This window comes from Bos mutus, chromosome 4 (assembly GCF_027580195.1).
Source record: "Bos mutus isolate GX-2022 chromosome 4, NWIPB_WYAK_1.1, whole genome shotgun sequence".
NCBI lineage: Eukaryota > Metazoa > Chordata > Mammalia > Artiodactyla > Bovidae > Bos > Bos mutus.
In genome coordinates, this window is record NC_091620.1 from 68,099,395 (window position 1) to 68,125,248 (window position 25,854).

At 37.8% G+C, this 25,854-nt stretch overlaps 1 protein-coding gene across 1 annotated transcript in view; it reads right to left on the bottom strand.

Annotated features, from left to right (window-relative positions):
• Positions 1-25,396, bottom strand: part of ASZ1 (ankyrin repeat, SAM and basic leucine zipper domain containing 1) — a 76,054-nt gene extending 50,658 nt beyond the window's left edge. The window contains exons 1-4 of the mRNA XM_005899143.2: positions 25,292-25,396; positions 24,782-24,881; positions 14,773-14,895; positions 12,847-12,958 (exon numbers count right to left, since the gene is read on the bottom strand). Coding sequence (XP_005899205.1) covers positions 12,847-12,958; positions 14,773-14,895; positions 24,782-24,881; positions 25,292-25,396 — 440 coding nt within the window. The remainder of the gene's footprint in view (positions 1-12,846; positions 12,959-14,772; positions 14,896-24,781; positions 24,882-25,291) is intronic.
• Positions 25,397-25,854: the final 458 nt, after the last annotated feature.

Here is a 25,854-nt window from a genome sequence, read left to right on the forward strand (position 1 = left end):
GAAAAATAAAGTCCATATTATAGCACAGCTGCCAAGTTCCAATTAATTTACTTGAAGGACACCTTGTTTTCAGAGCTAAAAGCGATTATACAGCTGAATTAAAGTGATAATATTTTCTGTTCATGTATTTTCCTTTGCAATCTGTGGACTTTTCAAGTAAAAATATTCAAGTACCTACAATAATTTAGGGAAAGAGGAAAAATATCCCAAAATACAAGTCAACTTAAGATGTGTTTTGCAACAATTAGAAAAGTCATGTTGTTTAAACTGGTTGAGCTAAAAAAGTCCTCAACCTAGACAAGATGGGGAATATAAATACATTCCAATGGTGGATCCTACTCACATCAAACTTGTAAATTTCCTTACCAAACCTTTGCTACAGTCAAAGGCTCAAACATTTGATTACAAACTTTCTGTTCTATAAAAATAATGGATACTATCTACCACTGAGCAGTAAGGATTACATTAGACAACAAATTTAAGAGCAAATGACACAGTGCATACTACACAGGAAGCAATGAATAAATGTTTCATTTAAAAACAAAATTAAGTAGGAGGCTTCCTCAACCGGAGCACCTTTATCATTCTGCACACTTATTCTAATGTCCACAATGTATGAGTTGTACAAGAGTAGATGAGGCCATAATAGCTCTGCCTCTGTATTTATGAATGAAAGGAATAAGGACATGTCATTAGCCATCATATAAACACAGTTTACAGACAAAAACTTCTTGGTCTTGCCAAGTGTACATGAGCTCTTCTCTCTTAATCAGTAATGTGTCTCTCTTGATGAACTAGGCTCCTCTTTGTATCTCCCTGTACTCTTAAATAGTACAACCATCAGCTTATAACAAAAAGTCTTTATACCAAATAGTCTTTTAAGTCCAAGGACACAGCTAACAAAAAGAGAATATTTTAGTCCTCTTCCAAGCTTCTTAAATTTCTAAGCCTAGACTGTTGCCAAATTATGTCATGGTTGTGTGTTATCTTTGTTTGGGGCTGGTTTTGCTTTCTGATTTTCTCTTTTTCCCCACTAAGACTTGATGTTATATTAAGCTATGTTCTGTATCAATGAGGAAAAAATAAAGCTGATATTTAAAAATGTAAAAAAAAAAAAATAAAATAAAATAAAAACAAAATTAAAAAGCCTAACCCAGAAACAAATTATAAAACCCCAAATAAATCAGTATTAAAAATTATCGTATTTGCTAGACATAGTATACTAAGTATTGTGTGGCAAGATCCAAGAGAAATATAAAGCATAATTTGTATTAATTTAAAAATGGATTTCAAGTTGTCAGGTTTTTTTTCCATTAGTCCTACAGGATAGAAAATAAAATGAATTTTTAAAACTAAGAAAAACTAATAAAAGATCAAGGTAGATCTATATGTACTCACATTTAGCTGATTATTAAATAATAAATCAATACTGTTTTCAACAAGATTTGATAAAGTAAGATACATAAATAAAAATCAATTAAAAAATCAAGAAGATGCTGGTTTCTGCTTCCAGTAATTGCAAGCTAAATTTGGATCAAAACTGAAAGCCTTTAAAAATAGCTAGTTTTTTTTTTTAATTTCTTAAAGACTGAAGAACTAATACAATATCAAAGAACTACTGAACCAAAATCTATATGGCAAAATATAGAGGTAAATAAACTCAGCATTCACAGTTAGCTTTTGCCTTGAGGGCATTTGCCAGTTCATAAGCACTGGTCTTGGCAAACACCCTCTTCCAACAACACAAGAGAAGACTCTACACCTGGATATCACTGGACGGTCAACACTGAAATCAGACTGATTATATTCTTTGCAGCCAAAGATGGGGAAGCTCTATACAGTTAGCAAAAACAATACTGGGAGCTGTATTCATGGCTTAGATCATGAATTCCTTATTGGCAAAATCAGACTTAAATTGAATAAAGTAGGGAAAATCACTAGATCATTCAGGTATGACCTAAATCAAATCCCTTACAATTATACAGTGGAACTGAGAAATAGATTCTAAGGATTAGATTTGACAGACAGAGTGCCTGAAGAACTATGGACAGAGGTTCATGACATTGTACAGGACACAGGAATCAAGACCATTCCCAAGAAAAAGAAATGCAAAAAAGCAAAATGGCTGTGTGAGGAGGCCTTACAAATTGCAGTGAGAAGAGAAGTGAAAAGCAAAGGAGAAAAGGAAAGATATACCAATGTGAATGCAGAGTTTAGAAGAACAGCAAGGAGAGAAAAGAAAGCCTTCATCAGTGATCAGTGCAAAGAAACAGAGGAAAACAACAGAATGGGAAAGACTAGAGATCTCTTCAAGAAAATTAGAGATACCAAGGGAACATATGCAGATGACACAACCCTTATGGCAGAAGATGAAGAAGAAGTAAAGAGCCTCTTGATGAAAGTGAAAGAGGAGAGTGAAAAAGTTGGCTTAAAGCTCAACATTCAGAAAACGAAGATCATGGCATCTGGTCCCATCACTTCATGGCAAATAGATGGGCAAACAGTGGCTGACTTTGTTTTTAGGGGCTCCAAAATCACTGCAGATGGTGACTGCAGCCATGAAATTGAAAGATGCTTGTTCCTTGGAAGGAAAGTTATGACCAACCTAGATAGCATATTAAAAAGCAGAGACATTACTTTGCCAACAAAGGTCCGTCCAGTCAAGGCTATGGTTTTTCCAGTGGTCATGTATGGATGTGAGAGTTGGACTGTGAAGAAAGCTGAGTGCTGAAGAATTGATGCTTTTGAACTCTGGTGTTGGAGAAGACTCTTGAGAGTCCCTTGGACTGCAAGGAGATCCAACCAGTCCATCCTAGGGGAGATCAGTCCTGGGTGTTCATTGGAAGGACTGATGTTGAAGCTGAAACTCCAATACTTTGGCCACCTGATGTGAAGAGCTGACACATTGGAAAAGACCCTGATGCTGGGAAAGATTGAAGGTGGAAGGAGAAGGGGACAACAGCACTGAGATGGTTGGATGGCATCACTGACTCAAAGGACATGAGTTTGGGTAAGCTCCAGGAGTTGATGATGACAGGGAGGCCTGGTGTGCTGCAGTCCATGGGGTCACAAAGAGTTGGACACAACTGAGCAACTGAACTAAGGGAACATTTCATGCAAAGATGGGCTCAATAAAGGCCAGAAATGGCATGGACTTAACAGAAGCAGAAGATATTAAGAAGAGGTGGCAAGAATACACAAAAGAACTATACAAAAAAGATCTTCACGACCTAAATAATCACGATGGTGTGATCACGCAACTAGAGCCAGACATCCTCGAATGTGAAGTCAAGTGTGCCTTAGAAAGCATCACTACGAACAAAGCTAGTGGAGGTGGTGGAGTTACAGTTGAGCTATTCCAAATCCTGAAAGGTGATGCTGTGAAAGTGCTGCACTCAATATGACAGCAAATTTGGAAAACTCAGCAGAGGCCACAGGACTGGAAAAGGTCAGTTTTCATTCCAATCCCAAAGAAAGGCAATGCCAAAGAATACTCAAACTACCATACAGTTGCATTCCTCTCACATGCTAGTAAAGTGATGCTCAAATTCTCCAAGCCAGGCTTCAACAATACATGAACTGTGAACTTCCAGATGTTCAAGCTGGTTTTCGAAAAGGGAGAGGAACCAGAGATCAAATCGCCAACATCCGCTGGATTACTGAAAAAGCAAGAGAGTTCCAGAAAAACATCTATTTCTGCTTTATTGACTATGCCAAAGCCTTTGACTATGTGGGTGACAACAAACTGTGGAAAATTCTGAAAGAGATGGGAATACCAGGCCACCTAACCTGACTCTTGAGAAATCTGTACGCAGGTCAGGAAGCAACAGTAAGAACTGGACATGGAACAACATACTGGTTCCAAATTGGGAAAGGAGTACGTCAAAGCTGTATATTGTCACCCTGCTTATTTAACTTATATGCAGAGTACATCATGAGAAACATTGGGCTGGATGAAGTACCACCTGGACTCAAGAATACCTGGAGAAATATCAATAACCTCAGATATGCAGATGACACCACCCTTATGGGAGAAAGTGAAGAAGAACTAAAGAGCCTCTTGATGAAAGTGAAAGAGGAGAGTGAAAAAGTTGGCTTAAAACTCAACATTCAGAAAACTAAGATCATGGCATCCGGTCCCATCACTTCATGGCAAATAGATGGGAAAACAGTGAAGACAGTGGCATGCTTTATTTTTGGGGGCTCCAAAATCACTGCAGATGTGACTGCAGCCATGAAATTGAAAGACGCTTACTCCTTGGAAGGAAAGTTTTGACCAACCTAGACAGAATATTAAAAAGCAGAGACATTACTTTTCAACAAAAGTCCGTCTAGTCAAAGCTATGGTTTTTCCAGTAATCATGAATGGATGTGAGAGTTGGACTATAAAGAAAGCTGAACGCCGAAGAATTGATGCTTTTGAACTGTGGTGTTGGAGAAGACTCTTGAGAGTCCCTTGGACTGCAAGGAAATCCAACCAGTCCATTTTAAATGAAATTAGTCCTGAATATTCATTGGAAGGACTGATGTTGAAGCTGAAACTCCAATACTTTGGCCACCTGATGCGCAGAGCTGACCATTTGAAAAGATCCTAATGCTGGGAAAGATTGGAGGCAGAAGGAAATGGAGATGACAGAGGATAAGATGGTTGGATGACATCAGCGACTCAATGGACATGAGTTTGAGTAAACTCTGGGAGTTGGTAATGGACAGGGAGGCCTGGCGTGCGGTAGTCCATGGGGTAACAAAGAGTTGGACATGACTGAGTGACTGAACTGAACTGAGAACCCAATGGGAAATTGAGCTGTGGCTTCGGCAGCTTCAAACTTCCTGATGAACACAATTCAAAGCACTGCACCTAAGCAAAATTGGAAATTTATTAAACCATAATGAAGACACCGGGCCTCTAAGTATATTTAGGGTAAGGGTGAACCAGAAATAAACAAGGTGTTTAGGTTTAGGTTTAACTTACATCACCAAAATTCTCCAGGAAGCTTCAACTCCTGAACTTAGATTACATGAGTCCTGGAGTGATAAGTGCCCCAGGCATCTTTAGAAATATACAAAATCTCTGATGGATCATCCGAGGCCTCATATTATTCCAACAAGTTTTAAAATCTAACGACTACCACCTAGTCATGAGTGAGGAGTATAAGAAACTATTGTAAACAAAGACAAACCCACAAAGATCTCAGATACTGTAATTGTTACATCTAGACTATATGTTTACCATATTAAAGTTTTATTAGGAGCTTGAAAATATTTTCAGCGAACAAGAAGTCATAAACTTATTTATAATACTTTATAACTTCCTTATAATGCTGTCAATTTTAAAAAGAATCAAATGGAATTTCTAGAAATAAAAAAACTAACTGAAATTATGAACCAATTGAGGAGTTTAACAATAAATTAGAAGGAAGTGAAATGAGATTCAGTGAGCTAGAAGGCAGACTGGACACTATTATCCAGAATGTTGCACAGTGAAACAAGACGATGGAAAATAAAGACAGGCATTGAGGATACAGTGAGAAAGGTCTAACAGGTATACAATCAGAGACCCAAAAAGAGAAAAGAAAAGGGCACCAGTAATACCTAAAGTGACAACGGATGAGACTTCTTCAGAACTGCGGCACCAACCCCAAATTTAGAAGCTTTTCATAATAATGCTTGAAATGGCAGATGGAGATGTCTTATTGATAGATACCTACCACATTAAATTAATGATTTTTTTCATTAGCCATTTTCAAGATGAAACAGAGAAACATTAGAAGAAACTACCAAAATTCTGCCAAAATACATGGACACCTAGAAATCAAATGTATTAGCTGATTTGAAAGTCTACACACAAAGTTTGGAAACAATATAAAACTTCAAAGCAGATAAAAGTTGCTCTTTTAAATAATATTTATCTAACAAATTTGAATATTATTAAGTGTTTACCATAATAATGAACCAGAACAGCTAAGGAAGTAAAATAAATGTTGAAAATTATATAAGAGCGATTAGTGATATTGATTGGAGAAGGCAATGGCAACCTACTCCAATACTCTTGCCTGGAAAACCCCATGGACAGAGAAGCCTGGTGGGCTGCAGTCCATGGGGTCGCTAAGAGTCGGACATGACTGAGCGACTTCACTTTCACTTTTCACTTTCATGCACTGGAGAAGGAAATGGCAACCCACTCCAGTGTTCTTGCCTGGAGAATCCCAGGGACGGGGGAGCCTGGTGGGCTGCCATCTATGGGGTCGCACAGAGTTGGACACGACTGAAGTGACTTAGCAGCAGCAGCAGCAGCAGCGATATTGATGTGCAGCACACATACCCAAATCAAACAACAAACACCAATATGCATTCAGCAGGTAGAACAAAGAAGCAGACAGTCACAGCTATCTGAAGAACTGACAAAACGCTCATCTCTATTTAGCTTAACTCAGAACTCAAGTCAGAAAAGCAGGCATTGCTCAAAAAGACTCCAAGTGTCGGGTGCCTCGAGCAAATGTTTAGTCAAAGAAACACTAACCTGTACACATAAAAAATGGTTAAAACAGCAAATTTCATGTTATAAATGTTTTGCCACAATTTTTAAATTAAAAAAAGGAGGGGGACAAGTAGGACTTAATAACTTTATGGAAACTTTAGAGGAAAAGACACAGGAATCTGGAGCAAGTTCAAGAAAGGAGTGACATGAAGAACACTGTGGAAGAGAAGCTAAGGGATGGCTACAGGTACTTGGACCGAATACCAGGAGCTGCTAGGGATACAGAATCATGCATTATGTTGTCAGCACTCGTGCAGCCTAAGCACAGAGCAAGCCGTAATATGCTGTCAATTCTGCCTACTGAAGTATTCTAACAATTTCACGATCTTTCAAATACACTATTCTGTATTTTCTTTCAATTTCCAAGCAAATCAACTTTCTGCCTGACTGGGTCAGCCATTTTGTGAGGCCAAGAAGACTGTGTCCTACTCTTATTAGTACAGAATCTCTATACAATAGAATACTACTCAGCAATAAAAAGTAACAAATTTTTGACATACACAACTTGGATGAATCTTTAAAACATTATCCTGAGTGAAAAAATTCTGTATAATTATATTTATGTAACATTTTAGAATAGCAAAAAATAGTTTATAGTGATAGAAGTAAGTTGTACAGCACTGGGGAGGGGCATGAGGGAACTTTCTGGGATGACTAAAATATTCTTTGTTAAGATGTGAGTTATATGAACATGTATTTTTCAGAACTGATTCAACTGCACACTGAAAATCTGAATTTTTTCACATTTATGTAAATTACACACAATAAAAAAACTTTATAAACTATTACAGAATTTCCTCAGTACCATTCAGCAAGACCTCTAATTAAATTTAAGGCAAAATGACAGAAAGTAGGTGAAAGAAAGCAATTTGGCAAATGGCTAAGATTAAAATAACATCAATATATATAGGACGAGTTGGAGAAGGCAATGGCACCCCACTCCAGTACTCTCGCTGGGAAAATCCCATGGACGGGGGGCCTAGTAGGCTGCAGTCCATGGGGTCGCTGAGGGTCGGACACAACTGAGCAACTTCACTTTCACTTTTCACTTTCATGCATTGGAGAAGGCAATGGCAACCCACTCCAGTGTTCTTGCCTGGAGAATCCCAGGGACGGGGGAGCCTGGTAGGCTGCCGTCTATGGGGTCGCACAGAGTTGGACACGACTGAAGTGACTTAGCAGCAGCATATAAGATGAGTGCTCATCTTCTGCAACACCAAAATTGCAACTAGCTACTGAACAACTATGGACAGGCGAATGTTGGAACCCACCAAAAAGAAGATACGCCACAACCAAGGGCAAAGGAGAAGCCACAACAAAATGGCTGGAGGGATGCAATTGCATTTAAATCAAACCGCATACCCGCCAGAGACCCTTGGCGGGCACAAGCAAAACCCTGTGTGCACCAGGGCAAAGGAAAAGAGCAGTGACTCCCACAGGAGACTGAGCCAGATCTACCTTTAAGTGTTTGAGGGTCTTCTGTGGAGATGTGAATCAGCAGTGGCCTGCCGTGGGGACAGAGGCTCTGGCAACAGCAGTCCTAGGAGGCATGGCTTATATAGCCTCTTGGAGGACAGCACCATTAACCCCACTATAGAGCTGCCGAGCAGGCAACTCACAAACTGGAGAACAAAGTTCTCACACTGCTGCAAAAGTTCTAGGCCCCACAACAGACCTCCCAACCTGGGAAGTCCCTTTCCCATCAAAGGGACTGAGTATCCCCAGGGAATCTGACTTTGGAGGTCAGCAAGATTTGATTACAGAACTTCCAAAGGACTGGGGAAACAGACTCTTGAGGGGCACAAACAAAATCTTGTGCACACCAAGACTCAGGAGAAAGGAGCAGTGACCCCTAAAGAAGACTGAGCCAGTCTTGTCTGTGTGTGCTTGAGAGTCTCTGGCAGAGGTGTGAGTTGACAGGGGCCTACCGCAGGGTCAGGATACTGACTACAGTAGTCCAAGGAGGCCGGACGTGCTGGCAAAAGTCTTCTTGAAGGATGTTGCCATTATCGCCATTACCCCTACCATAGTTTGGCCTCAACTACAGGGAAGGAATACAGCCCTACACCCATCAGCAGAGAATTGGATCAAAGAGTTACTGAGCATGGCTCTGCCCACCAGAACAAGACCCAGTTTTCCCCACAGCCAGTCCCTCCCAATAGGAAGCTTGCAGAAGCCTCTTATCCTCATCCATAAGAGGGCAGACAGAAAACCACAATCACAGAAATATAACCAAATGATCACACGGACCACAACCTTGCCCAACTCAATGAAACTATGAGTCATGCTGTTTAGGGCCACCCAAGATGGATGGGTCATGGTGGAGAGTTCCGACAAAATGTGGTCCACTGGCGAAGGCAATGACAAACCACTTCAGCCTTGTTGCCTTGAGAACCGCATGAACAGTATGAAAAGGCAAAAAGACATGACATTGAGAGATGAGCTCCCCAGGTTGGAAGGTGTCTAATATGCTACTGGAGAAAAGCAGAGAAATAGCTCCAGAAGGAATGAAGAGGCTGAGCCAAAGTGGAAACAACGCTCAGCTGTGGATGTCTCTGATGGTGAAAGTCAAGTCTGATGCTATAAAGAACACTACATAAGAACCTGGAATGTTAGGTCCATGAATCAAGATAAATTGGAAGTGGTCAAACAGGAGATGGCAAGAGTGAACATCGACCTTTTAGGAATCAGTGAACTAAAATGGACCGGAATGGGCAAATTTAATTCAGATGATCATTATATCTACTACTGTGGGCAAGAATCCCTGAGAAGAAATGGAGTAGCCCTCACAGTCAACAAAAGAGTTCGAAATGCAGTACATGGGTACAAGCTCAAAAACAACAGAATGATCCTGGTTAGTTTCCAAGGCAAATCGTTCAACATCACGGTAATTCAAGTCTATGCCCCAACCACTAATGGTGAAAGAGCTAAAGTTGAATGGTCCTATGAAGACTTACAGGACCTTCTAGAACTAACAACAAAAACACACAAAAAGATGATGTCCTTTTCATCATCTGAAATGCAAAAGCAGGATGTCAAGACATACCTAGAGAAACAAGGCAAGTTTGGCCTTGGAGTACAAAATGAAGCAGGGGAAAGCCTAACAGAGTTTTAGCAAGAGAACCCCCAAGTCATAGCACATACCCTCTTCCAACATCACAACAGACAACTGTACATGTGGACATCACCAGTTGTCAATACCAAAATCAGACTCATTATATTCCTTGTAGCCGAAGATGGAGAAGCTCTATGCAGCCAGCAAAAACAAGACTGGGACATGACTGTGGCTCAGATCATGAACTTCTTATTACAAAATTCAGACTTAAATTGAAGAAAGTAGAGAAAACCACAAGGCCATTCAGGTATGACCTAAATCAAATCCCTTATGATTATACAGTGGAAGTGACAAATAGATTCAAGGGATTAGATATGATAGAGTGCCTGAAGAACTATGGACAGAGGTTCATGACACTGTACAGGAGGCAGTGATCAAAACCATCCCCAAGAAAAATAAATACAAAAAGACAAAATGGTTGTCTGAGGAGGCCTTACAAATAGCTGAGAAAAGAAGAGAAGCAAAAAGCAAAGGAGAAAAGGAAAGATATACCAATCTGAATGCAGAGTTCCAGACAACAGCAAGGAGAGATAAGAAATCCTTTTAAGTGAACAATGCAAAGAAATAGAGGAAAACAACAGAATGGGAAAGAGTAGAGATCTCTTCAAGAAAATTAGAGATACAAAGGGAATATTCCATGTAAAGATGGGCAAAATAAAGGACAGAAACACTAAGGACCTAACAGAAGCAGAAGATATTAAGAAGAGATGACAAGAATAGACAGAACTATACAAAAAAAGATCTTAATGACCTGGATAACCACGATGGTAAAGTGGTTATCACTGACCCAGAGCCAGACATCCTGGAGTGTGAAGTCATGTGGGCCTTAGGAAACATCACTATGAACAAAGAGAGTGGAGGTGATAGAATTCCAGCTGAGCAATTCTTAAAGATGATGCTATGAAAGTGCTCCACTCAATATTCCAGCAAAACTTCGCCATGGTCACAGGACTGGAAAAGGTCAGTTTTCATTCCAGTACCAAAGAAGGGCAATGCCAAAGAATGTTCAAACTACTGTACAACTGAGCTCATTTCACATGCTAGCAAAGTAATAATACTCAAAATCCTTCAAGCTAGGCTTCAATAGTATGTGAATGAAGAACTTCCCAATATACAAGCAGGATTTAGAAAAGACAGAGGAACCAGAGGTCAAATTACAAACATCTGCTGGATCACAGAAAAAGCTAGAGAATTCCAGAAAAACATCTACTTCTGCTTCATTGAATATGCTAAAGCCTTAGACTATGTAGATCACAACAAACTGTGGAGGATTCTTATAGAAGTGAGAATACCAGACCACCTGACTTGCCTCCTGAGAAATCTGTATGTAGGTCAAGAAGCAACAGTTAGAACTGGACATGGAACAACAGACTGGTTCCAAATTGGGAAAGAAGTACATCAAGGCTGTATATTGTCACCCTGCTTATTTAACTTATATGCAGAGTACATTATGAGAAATGCTGGGCTGGATGAAACACCAGCTGGAATCAAGAATGCTGGGAGAAATATCAATAAGCTCAGATATGCAGATGATACCACCCTTATGGCAGAAAGCGAAGAGGAACTAAAGAGCCTCTTGATGAAGGTGAAAGAGGAGCATGAAAGAGCCGGCTTAAAACTCAACATTCAGAAAACTAAGATCATGGCATCTGGTCCTATCACTTCATGGCAAATAGACAGGGAAACAATGGAAACAGTAGCTGACTATTTTCTTGGGCTCCAAAATCAGTGTTAATGGTTACTAGTCATGAAATTAAAGACTTGCTTGCTCCTCTGAAGAAAAGCAATGGCAAATCTACATAGCATATTAAAAAGCAGAGACATTACTTTCTGACAAAGGTCCATATTGGTCAAAGTTATGGTTTTTCTAGTAGTCATGTATGGACATGAGAGCTGGATAATAAAGAAGGCTGAGCACCGAAGAACTGATGCCTTCGAACTGTGGTGCTAGGGAAGACTTGAGAGTCCTTTGAACTGCAAGGAGATCAAACCAGTCAATCCTAAACGAAATCAACCGTGACTATTCATTGGAAGGACTGAGGCTGAAGCTGAAGCTGTAATACTGTGGCCACCTGATGCGCAGAGCTAACTCTGATACTGGGAATGACTGAAGTCAGGAGGAGAAGGGGGCAACAGAGGATAAGATGCTTGGACAGCATCACTGGCTCAATGGATATGAGTCTGAGCAAACTCCAGGAGATGGTGAAAGACAGGGAAGCCTGGCATGCTACAATTCATGGGGTTGCAAACCAACAGGACTGAGTGACTGAACAACAAAGGGAACTCAATAGTTTTTTCCTAATTTTTATTCTTCTCTTCACCTTTAGTGCAATTAGAACCAAGTGGTACATTTGACTAGTGAATCACTTCCATTTTAAGATCTAGAATTATCTTCCTGTCTATAATACAGGTAAAATTCTCTTTTTCTTTTTTTCATATTATATACAGACTAAGACTCTGTCATTTTCATTATATCTACAGAATACAAAAGGGCTTCTATGCTATTTTACACACTGAAACAGACTTCTGTTGATAAGTGTTTATAAAAAGAATGCTAAGAGGCTTTACTACTGCTGCTGCTAAGTCGTGTCAGTCGTGTCCGACTCTGTGAGACCCCATAGACGGCAGCCCACCAGGCTCCGCCGTCCCTGGGATTCTCCAGGCAAGAACACTGGAGTGGGTTGCCATTTCCTTCTCCAATGCATGAAAGTGAAAAGTGAAAGTGAAGTTGCTCAGTCGTGTCTGACTTTTAGCGACCCCATGGACTACAACCTACCAGGCTCCTCTGTCCATGGATTTTCCAGGCAAGAGTACTGCAGTGGGGTGCCATTGCCTTCTCCGAAGAGGCTTTACTATTATAGCTCAATTATCATATTCTTTTGAGTGTGTAATTCAAAGGAAAGTGATACAGTTAATAATTGTCTTTCTTCCGCTCACTTCAACTTCTTAGGACATTCTTCTAAAATTAAAATATGAAAGACTACTTTTGATGATATAACTGTCCTTTGACACACTTATACAATTGGAATCATGACCTTATGACCTATTTTCATTCATCAGTTATATGGCCAAGTAAACACACATTGGTTATGATTTTTAAAAAATCATGCTGTCAAATGTTTAACAAAGAAAAGACTAATAATCAAAGAAAAGTACATCTTCATCATTTTTGAACAAACAGTAAGATTCTTACCTACAAGCGACATTTGGATCAGCATTTCTTGAAAGTAGTAGCTCTATACACTTCAAGATCTTTTCCTCTGAGCCACGAGCAGAACATGCAGTAATCAAAACAGTTTGCTTATCTATAATGAAAGGAAAAGTGAGGAAAACCCCACACACATCAGAAATTGTAACTAGCTGACTTCTTTTATCATTCAAAACATTCTAAATATTTATTGCATTCTTAAACTTCTGTAACTCATTCCCAAATCTCTTGTTCTTAATAGGTAATTTTGTATTCCTTCACCTAAAAATGAGATGAGTGATGAACAATTTCCAAAGTATATTTACAATTCACTTATTAATTTCCTTTCCCTATTCTCATTTCTTTAAGAGGATAGGAAAGTGGTTCAGAGCATGGGCTCTGTGCAGATTTACCACCTGGAACTGAACAGTTTTTGCTTGATTAAAATTTGCCTTGAACACATGGATAAAAAACAATGATTGATATTCTCTGATTTCACTTCTTTTCTTCTCACTCATTTAACAACTCACTGATATCTGGCTCACGCCCAAACCCTCCTACTGAAGATGTCCTAACTGCTACACCTATTGGTTTCTTTTTAGTCCTTGCGTACTTGATCTCTCTCAGCTCATCCCATTTCCTAAAACTCTTCTTCCATTGCCTCCTATGGCATCAGTGGAGATCAGGGTTAATTAAAAGACAAAAAATAATTCTCAAGTAAGAACTGGGGAACTTAAACTAAGTCATGCCAGCCATGGTTTATATTTGTGGTTCATTATTGACCAAACATAGAAATCTAGATTCTGGTCCCAGTTCTGTCACTGATAAACTATGACTCCAGTGATATCTTAGTCTCTTAGTAGATTTAACTTACAGTTGAGAAGCTAATGTCTGCCCTCTACCTGAGTGGGCCTGTGAGATACACAAAATAATTTATGAAGACATGCTGGGCAAAAAATGTTTTATAACTGTAAGGTATTCTCTGTTTACAAAAAGCAAAGAAAGAAAACTACTGATCAATTTTTTGGGCAGAACATTTTACAGTTTCAAAAATTTAAGTATAGCTTTCATTTAGTGATATTTTAAATGACATAATAAAAAGAAAAACCTACCACAGCAACAGATTAAACAGAGAACTATTGCTAAGACATGAAATTATATAAAATATATATATGAGAAAACAGAATAGAAATGATCTTACAAATATCAAATGCAGTACAAAGTTAATATGAAAACTATATCTGAATTAAAAAGTAAATCTGTCTATTGTAAACATGTAAAAATAGTTATTCAATATAATTAAATAGGATTTGCACATATACTCTTATTCAAAGCAATAATAAATAGAAATTATTTAATAACAAAGAAATGGACTTAATAATTATCTTTTAAACAATTTTTAAATGATATAACTCAGAATTGAGTTGTAAATTCAAAAGACTGATTTTCAAGCAATTTTCCACTAAATTACCAGTTTTTCAATGTTTTCTTTCACTGTGTTTTACCATAAAAATAACCAAAACTCTCTAGCACAGATTTTAAAGGTACATATTAATAACATAATCAGTTATAATGGTAATATAAATGGAATCTACCTCTTTGGAAGGGTTTTTCAAAATATCTATGGTTTCTAATTTGGTTTTCTGTTTATGTAACTAACAGGAAGATATTTTTTAAAAACTCCTTTAAGTTTCTTTCACTTTGCATAATAGTTGCTTGGGGATCAAGAAAATCACAGTAAAAATAATCAGTTACCTCATTTTACCCTTATTATGATTTTTTAAGAGCCAAGTTTTAATTTGAAGTGAATATATGAAAATAGAGCATGGAAAAAGTATATATCACTACCCCAAAGAGAATGTAATTTGGTTTCTAAATAGAGACGTATACAAAGTAAATGTTCACATATTTTAAATATTTAAAACATCTTACCCTTATCAAAGCTTGCATTAGCACCTCTGTCCAGAAGGACCCGAACCAGTTCTACATTGGAAACACTAGCAGCATACATAAGGGAAGTCCAACCATACTGAAAGCTGGTATCTACACTGATGCCTGTTAACACAAAAACAAGCTTTTAAAAGTCCTTCACCAAAACAAACAAATCCATGTCACATTAATATGTTAAAAGCACTGCACACAGTGACATACACCATGTACTTCACAATGGAAGGGCATTTCTTGGTAGTAACGGCTTAAGAAAAATAGAAAATAATTTTATATGTGAATCAGTCATGTCCGACTCTTAGCAACCCCATGGACCGTAGCCTACCAGGCTCCTCCGTCCATGGGATTCTCCAGGCAAGAGTACTAGAGTGGGTTGCCATTGCCTTCTCCAATAATAAAATAGCTAACTTCACTTTCGTGATAGTTCACTTCCATGTCACTATATTTCAAGAGACTGGATCTGTCAGATATATTTTTCATATATTTGTTTTTCAGCTGCTCAGTGGTTTCTGACTCTTTGCAACCCCATAGACTGTAACCTGCCAGGCTCCACTGTCCGTGGGATTTTCCAGGAAAGAATATGGAGTGAGTTGCCATTTCCTTCTGCAGGGGATCTTCCTGACCAGAGATTGAACCCATGTCTCCCACATCTCCTGCATTAGTGGGTAGATTCTTTACCACTGAGCTACCAGGAAGGCTTTTTTTCATACAATATGTTATCTATATTAGGACAGGTTTTTACATGCTACCTTTTCCTTTCTAGGGCAGTTGGGAAGTTTCACAGATGTAAAAATGTCTTTTTAGTTAGAATATTATCACACATGTCTATGGTGGCAAATATCAAAAATACTCCTTATTAAAACTCTCTTAACTTCCTTCTGAATGCAGAATTTAACCATGGGTTACTGGCCAAATATGAGGCTAAAAAGGTAGGTTAGGGTTTGATTATGAAAGCTCTGTTAAGAAATGTAGACTGTACTTTGTGATTCAGAGACTTACATTATTACAATTGTATTATAAGAAGACAATTTAGGTACCACTGCTGAGAGTGGGATAGGAGGCAGGGAGACCTGGTAATGAGGTTTCAAGTCCAAGCAAAAGTCAGAGCAAGGGCAGTTGAGAAAGAGAAGGAATACAAAAGGATAGTTCAAAGGCACGGTTAGTGGAATGTAAAGTTACTTTGAGGAAGAGAGGTGTTAAAAAAGAATAAATAGACAATATCAGATTCTTTGCTTGAAACTTTTGAGGAAGGGGTACGTTTTTTCGGCTGGGGTTGCTCAGAGGATGGGACACGAGTCTAGTGCTGTCAGAAGCCTTTTGTCCATCTAACTGGAGAACCTATCATAAGTGGAAACAACACAGAAAGAAGCAGAGCTAAGAGGTCAAAAGACTCTTGAGAAGGACCAAGAACAGAATTTAAACTATGGAGCAGAACTTTTCACAGATCAAGCCCTGAGTCTTTGGAGTAGAAGCACTGACTCCACGACCCTAGACTACCAGAGAACTAACTCTATGGAGTATCAAATAGTGAGAACTCACACAAAGGAAACTATTTGAATACAACAGCTGGCATCACCCAACCACCCTGTGTAGGACACCTCATCCAAACAAAAATACAAACCCAATCATCAGCAAACCCGATTACCACCTAACTCATCCATGGCCATCAGAGGAAAAACAAACAAAAAAACTCAGCACAAATCTCACCCTATACAAGCTTACACAAACCACTGGACCGACCTTAGGAGGGCAGAAAACAAAACGAAGAAAGAATTCAGCCTTGAAGCCTGGGAAAAGGAGACCTCAAACACAGTAAGTTAAAAAAAAACAATGAAAAGACAGAGAAATATTACACAAATGAAGGAACAAACTATAAACACATAAGTCCAAATAAATGAAGAGGAAATAGGCAAACTATCTGAAAAAGAATTCAGAATGATGATAGTAAAGATGGTCAAAAACCTTGAAAACATAATGGAGAAAATGCAAGAATCAATTAACAAAGACCTAGAAGAATTAAAGAATAAACATACAGAGACAAAAAACACAATTACAGAAATTAAAAATACCCTAAAAGGAATGAATAGCAGAATATCTGAAGTAGAAGAACGAATCAGTGAGCTGGAAGATAAAGTGGTGGAAATAACTTCTGAAGAGCAGAATAAAGTAAAAACAATGAAAAAAAGTGAGGACCTATGGGACAATATCAAACGCACCAACATTTGAATTATGGGGGCCCAGAAGAAGAAAAGAAAAATAAAGGGTATGAGAAAAATTTTGAAGAGATTATAGTCGAAAATTTCCCCAACATGGAAAAGGAAATAATCAAGTTCAAAAGGCACAAAGTCCCATACAGGATAAACCCAAGGAGAAACATGCAAGACATATACTAATCAAATTAACAGAGATTAAGCACAAAGAAAGAATATTAAAAGCAGCAAGGGAAAAGCAAAAAGTAACATACAAGGGAAACACCATACATTTAACAACTGATCTTTCAGCAGAAACTCTGCAGGCCAGAAGAGAATGGCAGGATATATTTAAAGTACTGAGAGGGAAAAATCTACAACCAAGATTACTGTACCTGGCAAGGATCTCATTCAAAATTGATTGAGAAATAAAAAGCTTTTCAGACCAGCAAAACTTAAGAGAATTCAGTACCACCAAACCAGCTTTACAACAAATGTTAAAGGGACTTATATAGTCGCAACCCACTCCAGTATTCCTGCCTGGAGAATCCCAGGGATGGGGGAGTCTGGTGGGCTGCCGTCTATGGGTCACACAGAGTCAGACACGACTGAAGCGACTTAGCAGCATATAGTCAAGAAAAACAAGAGAGGAAAAAGATATACAAAATCAACCCCAAACAATTAAAGAAAATGGCAATAGGAACATATATATCAATAATTACTTTAAATGTAAATGGATTAATGCTCCAACCAAAAGACACAGACTGGCTGAATAGATACAAAAACAAGACCTATATATATGCTGTCTACAAGAAACCCACTTCAGACCTCAAGACACATATAGACTGAAAGTGAGAGGACAGAAAAATATATTCCATACAAATGGGAGGCAAAAGAAAGCTGGAGTAGCAATCCTCATTATCAGACAAAATAGACCTTAAAATAAAGAATACTACAAGACATAAGGAAGGACATTGCCTAATGATTAAGGGATCAATCCAAGAGGCAGACATAACAATTGTAAATACCTATGCACCCATCATAGGAGCACCTCAATACATAAGACAAACACTAACAGACATAAAAGGAGAAACTGACAGTAACACAATAATAGTAGGAGACTTAAACACCCCACTCACACCAATGGACAGATCATCAAAACAGAAAATTAATAAGGAAATGCAAGTCTTAAATGATACATTAGATGAGCTGGATCTCATTGATATCTCAGGACATTCTATCCAAAAGCAGAAGAATACACCTTCTTTTCAAGTGCACATAGAACATTCTCCAGGATAGACCACATCTTGGGTCACAAATCAAACCTCAGTAAATTTAAGAAAATTTGAATCATATCAAACATCTTCTCCAACCGTAACGCTATGAAACTAGATATTAATTACAAGAAAAAAACTGTAAGAAACATAAACACATGGAGATTAAACAAGACATTTCTAAATAACCAACAGGTTACTGAAGAAATAAAAAGGGAAATAAAAAAATTTCTCGAAACAAATAACAATGAAAACACGACAACTCAAAACCTATGGGATGCAGCAAAAGCAGTTCTAAGAAGTTTAAAGTAATACAATCCTACCTCAAGAAACAAACAAACAAAAAAACCCGTCAAATAGACAACCTAACTTTGCACCTAAAACAACTAGAAAAAGAAGAAAAAAAGACCCCCAAAATTAGTAGAAAGAAATAAATCATAAAGATCCAAGCAGAAATAAATGAAAAAGAAATGAAAGAAACAATAGTAAAGATTAATAAAACCAAAAGCTGGTTCTTTGAAACGATAAACCAAATTGACAAACCTTTAGCCAGACTCATCAAGAAAAAGAGAGAGAAGAATCAAACCAACAAAATTAGAAATGAAAAAGGAGAGGTTACAACAGACAATGCAGAAATACAAAGGATTATAGGAGAGTATTATGAACAAGTATAAGGCAATAAAATGCATAACCTGGAAGAAATGGACAGATTCTTAGAAAAGTTCAATCTTCCAAGACTGAACCAGGAAGAAATAGAAATTATGAACAACCCAATTACAAGCACTGAAATTGAAGTGTGATAAAAAATCTTCCAAAAATCAAAAGCCCAGGAGCAGATGGCTTCACAAGAGAATTCTACCAAACACTTAGAGAAGTGCTAATGCCTATCCTTCTAAAATTCTTTCAAAAAATTGCAGAGGAAGGAACACTTCCAAACTCATTCTATGAGGCCACCATCACCCTGATACCAAAAACAGACAAAGACAACACAAAAATAGAAAACTACAGGCCAATATCACTGATGAACACAGATGCAAAACTCCTCAACAAAATTTTAGCAAATAGAATTCAGCAACACATCGAAAAGCTCATACACCATGATCAAGCTGGGTTTATTCCAGCGATGCAAGGATTCTTCAATATATGCAAATCAATCAATGTGATACACCATATTAACAAGCTGAAAGATAAAAATCATATAATAATCTCAACAGATGCAGAAAAAGCCTTTGACAAAATTCAGCACCCATTTATGATTAAAACCCTTAAAAAAAGGGGCACAAAAGGAACCTACCTCAACATAGTAAAGGCCATATATGATGAGCCTACAGCAAACATTCTCAATGGTGAAAAACTGAAAGCATTCCCCCTAAGATCAGGTACAAGACAAGGGTATCCACTTTCATCACTATTATTCAACATAGTTCTGGAAGTCCTAGCTATAGCCATCAGAGAAGAAAAAGAAATAAAAGGAATCCAAATCAGAAAAGAAGTAAAGCTCTCACTGTTTGAAGATGACATGATACTGTACATTGAAAACCCTAAAGATAATATGAGAAAATTACTAGAGCTAATCAGTGAACTTAGCAAAGTTGCAGGATACAAAATCAATACACAGAAATCACTTCTATTTATATATACTAACAATGAAAAATCAGAAAGAGAAATTAAGAATCAATCCCATTCACCACTGCAACAAAAAGAATAAAATATCTAGGAATAAACTTACCTAAGGAGACAAAAGAACTGTACACAGAAAATTATAAGACACTACTGAAAGAAATCAAAGATGACATAAATAGATGGAAAGATTTTCCACATTCCTGGGTAGGAAGAATCAATATTGTGAAAATGACTATACTATTAAATACAATCTACAGATTCAACATGATCCCTATCAAATTACCAATGACATTTTTCACAGAACTAGAACAAAAAATTTCACAATTCATATGGAAACACAAAAGACCCCAAATAGCCAAAGCAGTCTTGAGAAAGAAAAATGGAGCTGGAGGAATCAGCCTTCCTGACATCAGATTATACTACAAAGCTACAGTCATCAAGACAGTATGGTACTGGCACAAAAACAGAAATATAGACCAATGGAACAAGATAGAAAGCCCCAAAATAAACCCAGGCACCTATGACTACCTTATTTTTGACAAAGGAGACAAGAGTATACAATGGGGCAAAGACAGCCTCTTCAATAAATGGTGCTGGGAAAACTGGACAGCTACATGTAAAAGAATGAAATTAGAACACCTCCTAACACCATACACAAAGATAAACTCAAAATGGGTTAAAGACCTAAATGTAAGATCAGAAACTATAAAACTCTTAGAGGACAACATAGGCAGAACACTTGATGACATAAATTAAAGAAAGATCCTCTATGACTCACCTCCTAGAGTAATGGAAATAAAAACAAAAGTAAACACGTGGGACCTGATTAAACTTAAAAACTTTTGCACAGCAAAGGAAACTATAAACAAGGTGAAAAGACAACTCTTTGAATGGGAGAAAATAATAGTAAATGAAACAACTGACAAAGGATTAATTTCCAAAATATACATCAGCTCATACAACTCAATGCCAGAGAAACAAACAACCCAATCAAAAAGTGGGAAAAAGACTTAAACAGACATTTCTGCAAAGAAGACATACAGATGGCTTACAAACACATGAAAAGATGCTCAATGTCTCTCATTATTAGAGAAACGCAAATCAAAACTACAATGAGATATCACCTCACACAGGTCAGAATGGCCATCATCAAAAAGTCTACAAACAATAAATTCTGGAGAGGATGTGGAGAAAAGGGAATGCTCTTGCACTGTTGGTCAGAATGTAAAGTGATACAGTCACTACAGAAGACGGTATGGAGATTCCTTAAAAAACTAGGAATAAAATCACCATATAACCAACCCATCCCACTCCTAGGCATATACCCTGAGGAAACCAAAATTGAAAAAGACACATGTATTCCATTTTTCATTGCAGCACTATTTACAATAGCTAGAACATGGAAGCAGCCTAGATGTCCATCGACAGATGAATGGATAAAAAAGTTATAGTTAATACACACAATGGAATATTACTCAGCCATAAAAAGGGACACATTTGAGTCAGTTCTAATGAAGTAGATGAACCTAGAACCTATTATACAGAGTGAAGTAAGTCAGAAAGATGATAAATATCATATTCTAACACATATATACAGAATATAGAAAAATGGTACTTTAGAATTTATTTACAGGGCACCAGTGGAGAAAGACATAGAGGATAAGACTTATGGGCATGGGGAGAGGGGAGGAGAGGGTGAGATGCATGAAAAGAGTAACATGGAAACTTATATTACCATATATAAAATAGATAGCCAACGGGAATTTGCTGTATGGCTCAGGAAACTCAAACAGGTGCTCTGTATCAACCTAGGGGGGTGGGATGTGGAGAGATGGGAGGGGGATTCAAAAGGGAGAGGATATATGTATACCTATGACTGATTCATGTTGAGATTTGACAAAAAACAAAAATCTATAAAGCAATTATCTTCAATTAAAAAATAAGCTAATTAAAAAAACATTAAAACCTTGGATACAGCTCATAATATGAAAGTTAATGCCTTAATGAAATATTAAAATTGCATCAGGAATACTGTTCTGGCATTAAAAATAAACAATGACATAAGAAAAAGAAAATAACTATCAAGTTTGCTTTGGACAAATGAATGAAACAATAAGCTAGAGTAAGAAGAAGCACAGATGAGATATCAGGCCTGAGAAGTAGGATAAAGTTTTAGATAGCCACCATCCAGAGTGAGACAGGAAGAGATGGATAATAACTGTTAAGAAAGGATGAGAGAGAGCCAGATGCCCTTAAAACCCTCAATCATTAATGGTACAAATCCGTGAAGTCATCTAATTTTCCCCAATAGCACTGATTGGTTTAGTCACATAAAAAAACTGGTGAACTAATCTAGGTTTGGATCTAAGACTACGGAGGAGCATAGAAGATATGACACAAAGACAAAGTTATAATGAGGCAGTGAACATAACCCATTAAATTTATGTAAAGCCTTTGCTATATGAAGAGATCAATATTTAAATGGTGAACTCTCTCCTGAACCTAAGAAATATCTGCTAATTTTAAGAAAAGAAAGAAAATAGAACATCTTTGTATTTCAAAGAAGGAAAACTTGCATATGAAAAATCACTGAATACAGCCTTCCCTTAATACCTTATATTTGACAGGTTTTATAGTCTGGCTATAAAGTATTTCATCTGCAAAAGGTCATATCACTGAAGGAAAGCAAACTTGTTAGGGAGGACTCACTTTATTTCTCTGAAGACTCAGTATTTTTCTGTAGGAACACTAAGGTGCTGAAAGATTATTTGTCAAATTCCCAGTTGTTTAATTGATATAAGGTACATGATAATTCCCTGGAGAAAACATCAGAAAACTAAGTATTCTATAAACAATATACTGCTGTCCCAACTTGTCTTCTCTAACAAATTTTTCTCTTTAAACTGCTGCAACTGAAAGCATATGAATAAGATCAGAGAAAATTATTCTTTCCTTATTGATATTACTGCTCAAACTGTGACAGCAAAATTAAAAAGGAAAAGATGTGAAGATAAAGATAAGCAAATGTGGCATTTTAGTATAAAAATTCTTAGTAATCATCACCCCTAAACTCAAAAAAGTAAATTATTAAACACATGATGTTCTAAGCATAAATGCAAAAAGATAAGTTTAAAAGAACTGACAAGATATTTTTATATAGCTAAAAAAAAAAAAACGATTCAAAATAACACTATATTGTTTGTGGATATATACACATATGGTAAATGTATAAAGACATGCATAGGAATAAAAAATATCAACTATAGGACAATGCTAATTTCCAGGAGGAGAAAGGTAAGTCTCCATACATTTTTGAGTGTCCAAAATACTTAATAATTTAAAGAGAACTGAAAATGTTAGTGCATAGCAGAAAAGCAAAAACCAGAGGTATTGTTGGACTACTAAAAATGGCTGACTCAAAAGGAGCTTTCCTTTTTTTATTAAGATTTCCAACTAGTACGGAAATATGTATGACTTTGGCAAAAAATTAAAAATATTTTTTCAAGTGTTAAATGATGACCTCTGGGAGGAAATCAGGAGATACTAAAATAGGAGTTACACGTTAAAGTGAGACTTCAAGGATAGTGGGGGTTAAAGTGGGGACAAAGGTGTTTTTCTACTTAAACCTATTTGTTATTGGTTTGTTAGAAGGAACTTAAAATTTTTTGTAATTAAAGACAAATTTTAGAAGGTTGACACAATACTTTACCAGAAAGCTCTTTTCAAGTCCTTTCAAGAGACTCCATCACTTCACTGTATCTAGTCCCACTACCCAAGACAAGCTCTCTTTTCTAAAAGAAATTTCTGCCTATTCCATCCCATCCAACATTATGCACACTCCTGCATGTATTCATATTCTAGTATTAGACCTCTTTCAATTATTCAAATTTTATTTAATTCTTTACCTATGAACTCAAGCTCAAGTTCCATTGTCCATAAAGTCACACAATCCTTACTTGTTACAACAGTTAATATTTATATAATGCCTATATGTTCTAAGACTTGAATATATTCTCTCATTTTAATCTCTCCTCCCCCCAAAATAAAAACCCTTTGATCCAATGCATCTTGCTTTTGAAAATGGGGACACTGAAGCTTAGAAGTTTTCCTAACTTGGTCAGGATTACAGAGCCAAGTAGCAGGCTAGTAATCAAACCCAGAACTGTACTGTTTCCCAAATGATTCACTTTCCATTAAACCATGCATCTCTAGCATAGAAGAAAAACATTTTGCTATATACAATTTTGTGTGGGAATGTTTTGTATTTACAAGCAGACAGTGGATGCTTATTACTCCTTTGATTAATTTCAGTCAATATCAACAATTCACACTTCCATGTCAAGGTAATTTAAAAAAATATTTAGCAAACAGAAAAACGTCATGGGACCCAAGACATAATTATGATGTTTTATAAAGAAACAGATGCTCTGGAGGTTTAAAATGACTTTCCCAAAGAAGCACACTGAACAGGCCATAGGTGGGAAAAGGTATCCAGATACATTCCTCCTTTGTTTTCATTCACACACTGACACAACCAGCACATGCAAAGACTATAACTAAAATGTACATAACTGGGAACAACTCTTGAGAAACTCACAATCAAAATTATAGTCAGATAAATGTTGAGAAAAGTGAGTCAAGATTATCAAAGCACGGCAGGATTAGTCAGAGTAGACCTTTCGAAGGAAGTGGAAGAACTGATGGAAGGTAATCAGTAGCATTCCAAATTTGTATCAGAGGAAAAAATAAGGCAGAGAGAACTCAGAGTCAAGTAAGATATGCAGGACACTTGATATGACTAACATTCACTGTGCTTCCATTATAAAACCAACTCATATCTTTTAAAACACGGAATCCCTGTGCATTGAAACAACTGTGCGAGGTTTGAAACCATCCCTTGACTCTCACCAGAATCTAGGAGCTCCTCGACCAATGAAATATTGCCTGTGGTCAAAGCCTTCTTAAATGTTTCCTGCCTTTCTTCAACTGGTAACGGTCCTTTTAATTTCTAAGAACACAGAAAATTAAAAAAAAAAAAAAAAATTCTTGTTATACATATTTTCATTCCCACCGCATTGGGAAACAATAATGATTGGTTTTAGGTACATCATTTTAGGGATTGAGCAGGGGGAGGCAAAATACAAAATTTGTGTCTAATTCATAACTAAAAAGGGATCTTTAAAGGGAATGGGTAATGAGGGGTTCAAACCCAGAAGAGCCATATTGACAACCTAAAAAGGCGTATATGATGGAAAACACAGTAAGGAAATGAGAGGGAAACTGCGAGTTTGTCTGGAGTCCAAAAGCCTGTATTCACGCTGGAAAAAAAACTTAGGGAAACACAGGCAAGGAAGTAAGACGTTTCATGGCCAGGGAAGGCCGATCCAGGTGCGGCCAAGACAAGGCCTCCTTTGCTACCTGAGCTTTCCGGTCGAGATACCCAATCTCCCAGCCGTCATCCTCACTGTCACTACTCTCGCCTCCACCGGCCACTGCTAGACCGCGTAGGGGGCCCGCCGCCATACCACCGGGCCCTCTCCGCACGGCACTGGAAGGCTGCCTGTTCACTGGTTCCATCTGCGCCTGCGCACTGGGGAGTGCGTAAGCCTGCGCGGGAAAGGCTGTGCGGGCAGGCGCGACGCGCCAGCGTTGGGGCTTTGGACCCTCCAGCGCAGGCGCGTGAGCGTGCGCTGCGGCCCTGAGCTCGTTCTGCCAGTCATAAAACCCTCGGTAGAGGAAAACTGGCCAGCGTGACAGGCCAGGCAGACCTGATCTTGTGGCCAGTGTTGCCGATACTTTTCGGGGGGCGGGAGTCTTATCTTTCTTTCTTTTTAGGGTATTTGCCTGATGAAGTCCTTACAGGTTAAAGACTAGCCCCACTTGTGGCAGGAGCAGAATGGGGTTTAAATGTCACGAAAAGTAGGCTTTTGCTCCCATTCCCGTCACCCGTCCCCCCCCTGACAAATCCGCTGTCAAATGTG